Below are 14,955 nucleotides of genomic sequence, written 5' to 3'. Positions count from 1 at the left end.
GGAGTGGGTTTGCCAGTGGGATCTTCTGATCCATGGGTTGCACCATTCTGTGGAAAAAGCACAGTTTCTCCCAGCTGGGTGGCATGTTCACCCACCGCCTCCCTTAGCTCGGGGGAGGGGTTTCTCCTGCCTCCTGTGGCTCTCAGGTGGGCTGCAGTACCTCACTGCTTTTCTTTCCTCTCCATGGATCACACCAGCTTCCTGGTCAGTTCCGATGAGAGAACTCATCATCAAGCCTTCATTGCCGATGAAGGATTCACAGGCTTATTATGGTTCTTTTTGATGGGAGCCTCAGATCCGACTGTTTCTAGTTGGCCATCTGGGCCCCACCTAACAATGTTTTGATACCAGTTTTGTTTTTGTTTTGAGTGAGGATGACTATCTTTTCATATGTCTGTTGGTCATTGTTACTTATTTCTGTAAACTACCTTTTTATATCTCGTGTGCATTTTTAATTAAACTTCCACAGGAGAAGTTTATTGGTATTCTTGTTTCTCCACATCGTTGACTATATTTCACTTTATAAAACTTAGCCTGATGGGCATGAAATGGTGTTGGTACATTTTCTTGATGTGGCTGAATATCTTCTTGTATGTTTATTAATATTTCCATTTGCTCTTTTGTAAATTGCCTATTTAACATCTTTTGCTCATTTTTCTATTGATTATAAAAATTCTTGAACAATGTGAAAATCCAGGATGTAGAAGAATCTGGAAATTTTCATCTTCAAAACTTTACGGTTAATTTCTTGAAGCTTTGGAAATGTTAGCTAGCAAAAGTGATCCTAAATTCAAGTGGCAGAGATAATGCAGATGGAAGAATGGATAGCTATCCTATGATGACAGAGTGTTTTAGTGGTCAACCTAGATAATTTAATTCTTCAGATCCACTTTTGCTTGTATCTTTGATACCATAACAACAAGGCGGGACTTTGATCAGAGTTCTCTACTGCCAGAAAGGGCCCAGTGGCTGTTCTCTTAGAGAATGTTCCTGGCGTCAAGACATGAGAACAACAATATAGGATGAACACACCTAGAGACCTAATGTACGTGAGGAGTGTCGTTAACAACATGGTACTGTATTGGAGATTTTTAAAATAAAATAAATAAACCTATTGATTTTAAAGAGGTAGATTCTAGCTGCTCTTGTCACACACACAAAACTAACTGTGAAATGATGTATTAATCTGTTTCACTATAGTAGCCATATTACTATCTGTATGTATCCTATACCGTCATGTTGTACACCTCAAATATACACAACAAAATTTATAAAACAAACAAAAAAGGACAACAGTGTAAGTCTTTGTAACCGTTAAATACCATGCTGTAGAAGGAAGGATATGTAGTTTTCTAAGGGAAATATGCACAGTAGGAAAGTAAAGCAAATCATAAATCCATGTACTATGATGCCATTTTGTTTAATAAAAACATGGTAAGCAAAATATAAAGGAACATCTGGTAGAGTGTGAGGGAGGGATAGCAGAAAAATGTTAAAATGTTAATAATGGTTATCCTTGAGTGACGGCATTCCTTGTGATTTTTAGTATTATTACAAGTGCTTTTTGTTACTTCTACACTTGATATAATATACAGTGCTTTTAAATTCACAAAAATTACCAAAATGAATATAGGAGGATTTTGATGGGCAATAAACATTTCTTGAGTTCTTGGAGAACATGGACTATTGTGTTATTTGTAAATGCGTTTGCTTTGTCCATAGCTCTCTTTTAACACAAAACGAATTATACTTTTATAAGCTGTGCCACCTTTTTCCACCTAAGTTTTATTGTTACACAACAACAAAGGAAACACAAAAGAAATAGAATGCTGTTTTCCTCCAGTATAGCAAGTGTTGTTTTTCAGATTTCATTCTCCTACATACTTTATGGTTTTTATAAAATAGCCTGCTTTAAAAAAAAATCAATGTATTATAGAGTTTCCTGTTTTGCATATTTTACATGAATATCCTTTTTAGTAGCTATATAATATTTCAGAGGTTTCTCTGTACTCAAACATTAAACATTGGAATCACCTTAGGGTTTATTTCTTGAATCTCCTCCCTTATTTATTTATACTCACTTCCCAGATGATTTCCTTGTTCTTATGGCTTTATATGTCATCTGTATGTTGGTGACACCAAATATGTAACCCTTGCCTAAGCCTAAACTTCATACTACCGTATCCAACTGCCTGCTGGACATCTCCATCTATAAGCCTAATAGCCTAATAAGCATAACCTAAGACTTGCCAGGCCTCACACTGAAGTCATGAACCTCATCTCAACCCCCACGCCGGGACGAAACCTTGTTGTTACCTGTTACTCCTCTCTTGCCTCATCCCATCCATGTTCAGTCTGTCAGTGGATCCTGTGAGCCCAGTCTTCAGGATAGTTCCAGGATCTGATCACTTCTCACTGCCTCTTTTGCTGCCATCACCTCTGGCCGGGAGAATTGCAGCAGCCTCTCAGTTGGCTTTGCTGTCGCCATCCTTGTTCTCCTTCTGTCTACTCTCAACAGAGTTGCTGGTGATCCTCTTAGGACAGAATAAATCATTTGGTTTTCTTCTCATGGTCTGGAAGAGGCCTCCTACCTCACTCAGTGTAAAAAAACAAAAAAAGTCCTTAAAATGGCCTAGAGGGCACCGTGGTGCACCTGTGGGCTGCTCTCTGACCCCACTTCATTCCTCCTGTGCTTACAAACTCTACACTAGCCTCTCTAGCCTTCTTGATACAGCATCTCAATCAGGCTCCTTCTCAGAGCCTTCCTCCTTAGCTTCTGTTCCTTCCAGAATGTCCTTCTCCCACTTATCATTCTAGTTTCTTTCCTTACCTCCTTCAGGATTCTGTGTACTTTCTCACTGGGGCCTTCCCTGGCCAATCTGTTTTAAATGGCAGCCCCATCTAGGTAGCCCTGTCCTTCATAGCAGGCTTTATTTTTCTCTCTAGCACTTCTCACCATCTGGCATAGCGTACACTGCTTGGTTTATTTTTAATCTCCGTCTGCTAGAATATAAGCTCCATAAAACATGGGATTTTGTTCACTGCAGCATCCCCAACACTTAATGCAGGGCTGATACATAATAGATGCTCACTGAGTCATTTTTTAGTGACTCATTAAGCTATTTACCATTTTCCCTTTGTAGATAATTGTGTGTGAAAATCTTTACATCTGTGGCTTTTTTTTTCTTGACAGATTTTCTTAGATAAATACCTAAAAGTGAGATTACTGAGCAGAGTGTATGACCATATCACAAATAATTTAACAATGCCTCTTTAATTTACTTTTCTTATTTTAGGGAGAGTGGAAAATATGGTTTTTATTAATAGATTATGTTATGATTGATTGGGTCTAAATTTTGTCTAAGCTGTTTAATTGCCTTTAAGACATTGGGCAGCCTCATTAACTTCTTTGGGTTCTAGTTTATGTTTCTGTAAAATGAAATAAATATTTAATTCAAAGAGTTATTGTTGATCAAAAAAAAAAAAGAATTTTTTTTTTTTTTTTTTTTTTTTTGAGACCGAATTTCGCTCTCATTACCCAGGCTGGAGTGCAATGGCGCGAACTCGGCTCACCGCAACCTCTGCCTCCTGGGTTCAGGCAATTCTCCTGCCTCAGCCTCCTGAGTAGCTGGGATTACAGGCATGTGCCACTGTGCACAGCTCATTTTTTGTATTTTTAGTAGAGACGGGGTTTCACCATTTTGACCAGGATGGTCTCGATGTCTTGACCTCGTGATCCACCCGCCTCGGCCTCCCAAAGTGCTGGGATTACAGGCTTGAGCCACCGCGCCCGGCCCCCCAAAAAAAGAATTAAACATTGCAAAGCTTTTGGCACGTAGTATCTGTCAGTAAATAGCAGTCCCCTTTCTCCATCCTGGACTTCATTCCACTAAATATTTGTTTTCTTGAAGCAGTTTTGTCTTAGGTAGGATTTAACAGTATATAGTCATGCACATATGCCTGCTCAGTCAGGTACATGCACATGTGTATGTTTAAACATGCATCTGCCTATTAGTTTTCAAAATCTAGTCTATATGGTTCTGGTCAGTTTTAAATTGATAACACTTACTCTGATGCTAGCCATGACAACACTATTCCTGATGAATATTGGGATCCAAGGAAGTGTTAGTAGTTAAGTAATGCATTGACTCAGTTACCTCTCCCCACTTCTCCTTTATTGAATTTTGACTTATACATAGGTTTCTTTCTAGCACGGTTTGGGGTTATTTCTCATAATTGGATTTAACTATGACCTTGCAAGCACTTTTGTATTTACCAATAGATTTGTCATTTCTGATGCTCTATTCATTTGTAAAGATCCAAGTTTCCATCTGATTGTGTTGCTTTTCAACCTAAAGAATTTCCTTTAGCATATTTGAAATGGGAATCTGGAGACCACAAATACCCTTAGTGTCCTTTTCACTTTCATTCTTTGAAGGATATTTTGCTGAACATAGAATTTTGGGCTAACAGTTTTTTTTTCTTTCACTTCCAATATAATCATGAGCTGCATTATTATTTCAGTCATTATTGGGGGTGGAAGATTGGAGGGGACTCCACATATACAATTTGTACCTTTTCTATGTTTATTTATTTATAAAGGAAATAGGTTTAATTGACTCATAATTCTGCATTGCTGGGAAGGCCTCAGGAAACTTACAATCATGGCAGAAGGCAAAGGAGAAGCAGGCACCTTCTTCACAGGACAGCAGGACAGATGGAATCCTTTTCTATGTTTAGATACACAAATACCATTTTGTTTTAATTACCTATTCAGTACAGTAATGTCCTGTACAATTTTGTAGCCTTGGAGCAATAGGCTATACCTTGTATATTAGGTGTGTAATAGGCTATACCATGTATCTTAGGTATGTAATAGGCTATACCATCTAGGTTTATGTAAGGACATTATGATACTCATACAAAGACAAAACCACCTAATGATGTATTTCTCAGAATGTATCCCTATTGTTAAGTGATCCATAACTGTACTTAAAAGATATTATTGCACTGTCATTGTGCCTTCATAATTTCTGATGAGAAGAGCACTGTATTTCATATTATTATTCTCTGTATATAGTGAGCCATTTTTGTCTGGTGAATTCCAATATTTTCTTTTTATCTTTGGTTTTCATCTGTTTGTATTTTGTGTAGGTTTTCTTCTTTTCCAATTTACCTCTCTGTAGGATTCTTGAGCTCCTTGAATCTGTATGTCTTAGCCTGTTTTGTGTTGCTTTAAAGGAATATCTGACAGAGTGGGGCAATTTATAAAGAAAATGTTTACTTAGCTCATGATTCTGATCACTAAAAAGTTCAAGATTAGGCATCTGTATCTGGTGAGGGCCTCAGGCAGGCTGCTTCCACTCATGATAGAAGATGAAGGGGAGCCAGCATGTGCAGAGAGGAAGAAAGAGAGGCAGGGGGAGGTGCCAGGCTCTTTTTAATAAATCAGCTCTTCTGGAAACTAATACAGCTAGAGCTCACCCACCCCTGAGGGACAGCATCAATCCATTTATGAGGGATCTGCCCCCATGACCCAGACACCTTCCAGTAGGCCCCACCTTTCACGTTGGTGATCAGATTTCAACATGAGGTTTGATCCCCAGCAAACCTATGATAGTATGTTTATGTCAGAACACCCAAATAGACAGAACACCCAAACTATAATAGTACGTTTATGCCTTTTACCAGATTTTGGAAGTTATAGACTATTATTTCTTCTATGTTGTTCTCCCTAGTTTGTCTCCTTTTTCCCTGTGAATTTACCCACATGTTAGACTTTGAAAAATTGTTCTACAGGTCATCAAAATCTGTTTATTTCTCCATTTTTTTCTTTCTCTTTTGTTTTTCCTATTGCATGGTTCGGGTTCATTGAATTTTTCCTTTGCATGTCTTTTCCCCTTAGAGTGGGTAATATTTTATTTGCTCTTCATCAACCTATTACATTGTGTATTCTGGGCATGGTGAAAGTTATTTTGCGGAGATTGTGGATTTTTTTTTTACATTTTTCTCAAAAAAAATTGGATGTTTTGTTAATAGGCAGTTTACTTAGACTCAAATTGTAGCCTGTCATGCCCGCAATGGACAGTGGCTTTAGTCTCAGATAAATTCTTTAAACCTCAGCTCCTGTCTGCATTCACTTTACCTTGTACATTCATGGTTCAGAAGAGAGCTAGAATCATGCTTGGTTTATAGACAGAATTAGGGTTTGCTTCTTTGGCATTTTCTCTTCTATAGTTCTCCAGCCACTCTCTGGTTTTCCCAGGCTTTCCCCCCTTGTTCCTGCAGCTAGAAGGAGGATGTGTTTTTCTGTGAAAATTTTGCTTGATGCTGTGACTGTGTCTTATCTCAGGGTAGAGCTGCAGAATAAATATATAAATGAACAGACAGGGAGGTCATTCTTTGCTGACTGCTTGCTCCAACTTTGACACTTCCCCAAAGTCAGTTTCCTTTTTTTCAGTCTCCGGAGCCCTCAGGTAGTGTTTGTGTGTTTGTTTTTGTTTGGGTGAGAAGAGAGTTGTGTTCATATGTTGTGCAGAGTTTTTCAAGATGAAAAATCCATTAGCTTATTCCTCCACAACAAAGAGAATGTCCCTTTCAATTATTTTTAATTGAAATCCTTCTTAAGATAGTTGTAGATTCAAGTGTAGTTTTTTGGTTTTTTTTTTTTGAGATAGAGTCTTGCTCTGTTACCCAGGCTAGAGTGCAGTGTTGCGATCTCGGCTCACTGCAGTCTCTGCCTGCTGGTTCAAGCGATTCTCCTGCCTCAGCCTCCTAAGTAGCTGGGACTACAGGTGTGTGCCACCACTTCTGGCTAACTTTTTGTATTTTTAGTAGAGACGGGGTTTCACCATGTTAACCAGAATGGTTTCAATCTCCTGACCTTGTGATTACCCACCTCAGCCTCCCAAAGTGCTGGAATTACAGGCTTGAGCCCCACCACGCCTGGCCTCAGATGCAGTTCTAAGAAGTAATATAGTGAGAGCTCCTGTACTCTTTAGCCAGTTACCTGCAATAGTAACATTTTCTAAATCCCTAGTATGATATCAGAACAAGGCTTTTGATATTGATAAAATCTACTGATCTTAATCAGATTTCCCCAGTTTTATTAATACTTGTACTCATTTATGTATGTGTGAGATTTAATTCTGCACAATTTGATCATATGTGTAGGTTTGTGTAGCTACCATCACAGTGTCCCAACTATTTTTGGAAAGTACAGGAAGTGCTACATACAGTTTGAAAGAACTGAAAATCTCTGGCCATGCTACCCATTGGAGATGATTAAATATTTTAAAGTAATTAGAACAATGACATATACCCTGTACATTTTTTTATATATATAACCTCCTTTTCCAAATTGTAAACTTCATTGAGTGCAAGGTTCATTTCATGGTTTTTATTTTATGGAGAGAGGAGGTTTTGTTGTTGTTGTTGTTGTGTTTTTTTTTTTTTTTTTTTTTTTGGTGGAGTCATGTTGTTGCCAAGTCTGGGAGTGCAGGGGCACAGTCTTGGCTCACTGCAACCTTTGCCTCCTGGGTTCAAGCGATTCTCCTGCCTCAGTCTCCAGAGTAGCTGGGATTACAAACGTGCACCACCATGCCCAGCCAGTTTTGGTATTTCTAGTAGAGACAGGGTTTCACCATGTTGGCCAGGCTGGTCTTGAACTCCTGGCCTCATGTGATCTGCCCACCTCAGCCTCCCAATGTCCTGGGATTACAGGCATGAGCCACTGTGCCTGGTCCATTTTACATTTTGATTATATCTCTCACCACACCACTGCCCAGTGCTTTCTTCAGTACTTTGTGCAGAGGTGTTTACCTCATGTTAAAAATACAAATACATGTTGCTAAACAGAATTGAAGAGTAGCAATGTCTTAGATAGTTTCTTTGCTTTTTAACTGAGATTAGTATTTTTCAAAGTTTACATCTTTATTATATTTACTTTCAAATGTGGTACATGAAAGGACTTTATAGATGTTTGATCTTTTCAAGGTGGTGTTGCCGCCTTTGATTTTAAAAAGTAATTAGGTGAGCATTTCCTTGTAGAAGTAACCATCAAAGCTTGAAAGCACATATTTCCTTTCAACTGTTATATTTGTTGATGTGTTACCCCCATCCCCCACCAATCTGCTTCTCTATCTCTGACTCTATCTCTTTCTCTCAAAATGTTACGAAAGACAGCTTTTGTGAACTTCTTTCTTTTAGAACCAGTGTTAAAAAAAAAAAAAAAAAAAGCCCAGCTTTTTACATGGTCTAATGGACCGTGATAGTCAATGATAAAATTGTAATAGCTGTGTCATGGATCTTATTTGGTATCTAAATATGCTCTCTGAAAAAAAATGTGCTTCACACATTTTTTTGGAGAATAAACACAAATAAAATTTCCATATTTTCATATACTCAGTAATACCTATTTGGTAAGAATTATATGTTCTTCTCTTTTCTTCTTTCACTTGGGATTCACTGTTTCTGCCTATTTTATGCAGTTTTAAAAAAATCCTGGAAATTAAGTGTTTAGCTCTCAGTATGGGATATGTTGGAAAGAGCATACCTAGGGAGGGGTTGTTAGAGCGACACAAGTGCTCTTTGAGGCGGCTTTGACATCCTAGGGACAGTGAGTATTAAAGATGTGGCTACTTGAGTTGGAGTGGTCAGCCTCCTACCTTGTGGGTCCCAAATGATCCTGAGTAGATGTGGATATTCAAGGGAATTAAAATGCACAGCCCCTTTGGAAAGATAGTAAGGGCACCTACCATTGTATTTTACTTGATTGTTTTATTCATTTGTTCATCCATCAGATACTCATTGGGTGCCCACAGTGCGCCAGGCATATAAATAAAAACATCCTATGTCATCGTTCAAAGAATGATGATATATGCACATGCCTACCATGGATCATTTAAACTTTAATGGACTTCAATTTTTAAATTGAGTTAAATTCTATTAAATGTGTCTGTTATTCTTCTCTCTCTCACTGTCTGTCTGTCTATGCATACTTAGATTTTGGGGCTTAGCCTGTCCAGTGAATCAGAGTGGGGAGCTGATTATAACATTAACCCTCCTGGGAAAGAAACATGCTGTCTTCTGCTTCCATTTCCCTGGAAGTGGAGGCTACTGATGTCTCTGGTCCTTTCCGCAAAGTGGAGATGATGGTAATCCCACTTCGTCTGGTTGAGGGAGGATTAAATGAGATCGTGCACAGGGCTCTGGAGATGTGGACTTCACTAAGGTCCTGTCCTGCTCTCTTGGGGGTGCCACACACAGCAGAGGGACGAACACGTTATACTAACTCTCCCGTGGGAAATATGGCCACAACACCCGAGAGCCATTGGGTTGGCTAGGAGAGCTGGAAAGGTTTGAGCTGGAAAGGCCAGGTGTGGATGAGCTCAGACCCCAATCACACTGCTGGTGTGGACTCACTGTGGACCTGCACCAGGCCTGGGGTTTGATGATGAGAGTCACCGCAATTTAACGTTCACATGGGATCCTCTGCTTTTCCTTTTAACTATGGCAAAATACCACACAGCGACACTTTTGTCAGTACACATGGTGCTGGGAGCACTCGGATGGAGGGCAAACTGGGGCAAGTGGTTACCCAACCGGATGTCCGTAGTTTTTTTCAGTGCCTATCCTGACTTCTGGTCTCTTTTTTCTGCTTAGAAATAAGAGATATAATAATATAATACTTTTAGAGCTTAAATGCACATGACTTGGTTCGGTGTAGCTGAAGCTGGTGAACCGCTGGGCCCAGGAAAGGCATGGTTTGTAAATGCTGTGATAGGAAACCTTACTCATGGCTCCTGTCAAACGTTTTAGGCAAAGAGACTCTATGATATGAATTTTAACACATACATCATTTGTAGAAACACATACATGTACTTATATAATTATAATAATTTTTTTCACATATAAGGAGATTGAGGCAGAGAGATTAATTTCTATAGCGAGGTCTCCATAGCCACATAGCAGCAGAAATAATTACCACCCTTCCTTTAAACATTGCTTTTAAAATATGTTAACAGAGCATCATATTTGTTTGATAATTTTGATTATTGAAATTTGATATGTTGGTGATTAAGTAGTATGCTGTTGCATTCATTCTTGGGATTTAAAGAAAATAGAGCTTTAAAAGTGGTTTTAAGCTTAAAAAGAGAAGGAGAGATGTATATAGCATGTTGTATAACAAATACTACGAAAATTTTTTTGATTTTTTTTTTTTTTGGCTGATAGCAGAGATGAGGAAGTTTCTATTGAAGAGATTGTGTTGAGTAAATTTCTTGATTCCCCTACTGCCTGCCTATGCATTGTTACAGGGCACACAGAGAATATCTGTTAACTTGTCAGCAGCACTCAATACCATGGTAGCAACAGCAAAACATATTTACTGAAGATGACCAGTTGATTAAATGTCTTGACCCCCTCCCGTGTATGCACAGGCATTATCACAGGGCAGACAAAGAGGAAATGATCAGCTTCTGCACTGAGACTCTGTGCTATTTAGATGAAAAAAGAAGACTGTACTGGAACAGCAGGCTGTTCCAAGAACAATGATGGCGAAGTCCGAAGGGAATTTGAACACTGCATGTCAGAGGTGTGGGAAGGGGAGGACGAGGGAGGGCGGGGGAGGAGTCAACTGGGAAGACTAGAAGGAAACCATTGGAACAGTTGTGGCCTTCACACCAAATGCGTTTTGCGGTCTTACCTTATTATTCGCCTTTGCTGGACTGCATGTCTTTTCACACCCCTCACTGTACCTTATGATGAGGGGCCAAGTAACCACAAAGCAGGAAATCTTGTCAAGGAAACAAGTTCTAGACTCTGTCCTGTGGTCATTGCCTACTAAATTCCTTCTTTCACCATAGAGAAGGGCCAGAGTCAATAGGAAAAGGTTATACTTACTGTCAAGAAGGTAGGGACGTAGGTAATGCAACTCAGAAAATTTTGCATTAAACAGAATTGAGAATGTAGCAATTTGGGGAAATCTCCAGTTTCTAGAGGATTTGTATATCGGGAAAGGGTGATTCTTCTTTTTTCCCAGCTTTGTTCCAGAGAGCCCAGTGTACCAGGTATTACAGTGCTTTTTCTGTTTCTGTCTTTCCTGGTTTAGGCTTGCATTTGTACAGTGTTCCATTTCCCTGTTTAAATAAATTTCTTCACTTTTTACTTGAAATAGGACCCAGTAGGATATTATGTGGTACTGTGTATGTAAGTTTCGTTGGTGCTACTTTAAAAACAAAAACCTTTGTCTACTGTTCTTTGATCTCATCAACTATTATTAAGAAGCTTCATCTAAGAGTTATTTGTGATCTGTTCTGCATATTTATCAGTTGTTGCCTTTGACCAATAGTGGATTAATTTGGGTAATACTTTCACATGATATTAAATTGTTCTGTATTAGTAGAAAATATTAAATGTTACTACTGGAAATGAATATTTATAGGATTTCATTTCTTGAGCATTCAGTCTAAAATGACCTTTAAATGTTTTTTACACAGTTTCTAAAGTAATTAATTTTTTTGAGACAGAGTCTCACTCTGTCACCCAAGCTGGAGTGCCGTGGCAGGATGTCAATTCACTGCAACCTTTGCCTCCTGGGTCCTGGTTCAAGCAATTCTCCTGCCTCAGCTTCCTGAGTAGCTGGGATTACAGGCACATGCCACCATGCCCAGCTAATATTTGTAATTTTAGTAGAGACAGGGTTTCACCATGTTGGCCAGGCTGGTCTTGAACTCCTGACCTCATTCTACACAGTTTTATTAGCAATGTCCCCACACCTTTGGGGCCCCATGCACTTCACCTGCTCCCCTTCAGTACCTCATTCACATAGCAAATGTGGCCAGAAAGAAGGCTCAGTCTTCTCATTCCTCTTGACGTAGGCATTGGCTTAAGATGTAAACAGTTTTGTTAATGCTCAGAAACACTTGCAACTTTTCATCTTGTCTAGGACATCGTGCCCTTTGACATCTTTCATTACATTTTATGAGAAAAAAAGCAAATAACCACAAAGCTGATAATTTTAAGAAGCCATAAGGGATTGGGGCTGAATTTAGCACACTTTTATTATAGAGACAAAAATTGCCAAGTTTATGACTAGGGGTGATCAAAGTGGCCTCTCTGCATGTATAATTAGATGCTTAGTAAATGTTTTCTCACAGTAGAAATATAACATGACTATTGCTCTGTAAGAAGAGTATAAGTTATATCATTTTGAAACCATTTTCTTTCTTTCTTTCTTTCTTTTTTTGAGATGGGGTCTTGTTCTGTTGCCAGACTGGAGTACAGTGTCACGATCTTGGCTCACTGCTACCTCTGCTTCCTGGGTTCAAGCAATTCTCCTGCCTCAGCCTCCCGAGTAGCTGGGACTATAGGCACACACCACCATACCTAGCTAATTTTTGTATTTTTAGTAGAGATGGGTTTCACCATGTTGGCCAGGATGGTCTTGATCTCTTGATCTTGTGATCTGCCTGCCTCTGCCTCCCAAAGTGCTGGGATTACAGGCGTGAGCCACTGTGCCCGGCCTCATAGTTTTATTTCTATTTTAGACACTTATATTTTTATCTGATAGTCTTTCTAGCTTTGTCTCATTAGAGCTTGAGAATTGGAGGGTTTAAATGTTTTAAAAGGATTTCTTTTTTAATGTTACTGCTGGGGTTAACGGAGAGAAAAACGGTTAAGTCTGCCTTACAGTTACTGATGGGAGTGTTGGCAATGTACACCCATAAAATCCTACCAACACTTTATTGGGATAATTGAGTAACTTGTGACTGGTGGCATTAAGAGTCATATGGAAAGAATAACTTCTGACCTTCTACTTTTTTCTTTTTGTAATTTTTAGATTTGTAGCCAAACCGTGTGCCATAGCCCTCAACATTCAGGCCAATGGACCACAAATTGCCCCGCCCAATGCCATTCTGGAAAAGGTCTTCACTGCAATTACAAAGGTATGACTGTCCTTTCCTGGGGTGTGGATTGTCCCCAGTCACCATTGTCAGCCTGCCGTCATTCAGTTCCTACCCTTCTGGGTTTGGAGAATCAACTTTTGCCTCTCCTCGTGCTGGAGAACATGTTGTCAGAAGAAATGCAAGCGTAGCAGAAGTGGAATGAAGATGGGCTTGCCTTAGACCTAGTAGGAAGCGGAATGAAGATGGGCTTGTCTTAGACCTAGTAGGAAGCGGAATGAAGATGGGCTTGTCTTAGACCTAGTAGGAAGCGGAATGAAGATGGGCTTGTCTTAGACCTAGTAGGAAGCGGAATGAAGATGGGCTTGTCTTAGACCTAGTACTTATCCTCAAGTTGATTTTTAGTAGCTTGTCTAAGAACAGTCTTGATTAAATAATGATTAGTCTAATTCTGTGCCTCTTTTAATCTCATGTGACCTAAAGCAAATTGTGACTTGAAGCATGAGGGCTGGGGGAACTTTGTGGAGGTGGCTGGGTACAGCTAAAGAATATGATTTATGTGTGTGTGAAAAAAAGGACCTCTCGGCTTGAAGCATTGTCCACGTATTCCAGGAGCTGTGATAAGTAGACAAACGTAAACAGAAACAACAAGAAGGTGTAATTGCAAGGTAAAAGATTGTACCATACAGGTGTGAAGAAGGAGGGTCAGGAGAGTCTTAAGTGAAGAGATAGGTTCACTGTGGAGCATAAAAGGGAGGAGATACCAGTCCGGTGGGAGTCGAAGCCCAAACTAGGAGTGGGAAGAAGGGAGCGGGATAGAAGCGGGGAGAAAAGACCACGTCCCCCTGCCTCCACCCCCACCCCAAGTTCATATCTTCTTCAGAACAAAGAGGGAGGAGAAAGCTGGAAGTCAGAAACCCCCAATTGAAGGCCTCAGGGAAATAAAGCAAATTATAGACCTTTTATATATCTTACCGAAAAGATCAGGAGAAATACAACATTGTATGAGAAGTATTGTGTGTTCATAAATTAAATGGTTAATTTTTTTTCTTTCATTTCTTTTCTGGGAGAATTACCCAGGCTTCCGAGACATGATTTGACAGAATTAAGCAAATTCTATTTCTTTTCTTGGTATTTGTGTTTCTAGCCTTTTGTACTATCTTTCTCATGGTACAACTATTAATTCAGATATCCAAACACTTTTTTCTATTTTATGGTCTTCATTTCTTTCAAAATTCTCTAAAGATTTTCCCTCTGTCCTTTTAAAAATGTTTTCTTCCTTCAAAAAATTAAGAAAGTACCAGGCATTTTTTTCTATCTCTGCTAGGAAGAAGAGAAATGAATGGAATTTTAGGGAAAGCTCTTCTGGTGGTTTTTATGAGATAATTTCAGATTGCCAAGTTCCTGCCTGAAGGGACACATATCTTATGGTATTTAAAAGAAGAAAAGACTAAAAAAAGCTTGCGTTTTCATTTAGTGTATCAAATTACTGAAGTGAAACAACTTTTTCCCTCTCAAAAAAGCAGATGTGTAGAGACTTCTCAGGTTCATTTGTAAATGTGATTATAACATATTTGGAGTCTCTTTGTAAACTACTCTAAGTACATTAAACACGCAGTATTCTAAATGAATAATAAGGGTTTTTTTTTTTTTTACCCAGATTTGATGGCTCCACTTAAAAATCCTGCAGTGGACATTTCACTTCCCTTGCCTTATGTTTATTATAGTTACTGGAGAAATTTCCTCCATAAAGATAGTAAAAAGATTTTGCAGCCAGGTGGATTGCTCTAAAGAATACTTGCTTCTAGCTAATCTGAATGATCATATTCTTTTAGTTTCCAAGGTGATTCCTTTGGAGGTTTTTACATGATTAAAGTGGAAGCCTCATGTTTAAAATATAAACGCAGCAAAAGTTGGAACTGGTTTTCCTTGTATTCTTTGTAGTTCATCAGTCTTAGTTCTAACATGAAGTGTACCAGTCAGTTAACTGGAATAGGAGGGACAGGACTCGGAGAGCCCAAACAAAGTGTGTGTTTGTGTATGTGTGTGA

General features: G+C 39.0%; 1 protein-coding gene across 2 annotated transcripts in view; it reads left to right on the top strand.

Annotated features, from left to right (window-relative positions):
* CERS6 (ceramide synthase 6) overlaps positions 1 to 14,955 on the top strand; it is a 328,855-nt gene that overhangs the window by 85,348 nt on the left and 228,552 nt on the right. For both annotated transcript variants that reach the window (XM_012440541.2, XM_012440540.2), the window contains exon 2: positions 12,842 to 12,947. In XM_012440541.2, coding sequence (XP_012295964.1) covers positions 12,842 to 12,947 — 106 coding nt within the window. The remainder of the gene's footprint in view (positions 1 to 12,841; positions 12,948 to 14,955) is intronic.

The sequence above is a fragment of the Aotus nancymaae genome, unplaced genomic scaffold (assembly GCF_030222135.1).
Source record: "Aotus nancymaae isolate 86718 unplaced genomic scaffold, 86718_ANA_hifiasm-v0.15.2.pri h1tg000029l, whole genome shotgun sequence".
Taxonomy (NCBI): Eukaryota; Metazoa; Chordata; class Mammalia; order Primates; family Aotidae; genus Aotus; species Aotus nancymaae.
Note: the sequence above shows the minus strand (reverse complement) of the source record. Positions and strands in the feature narration are given on the sequence as shown.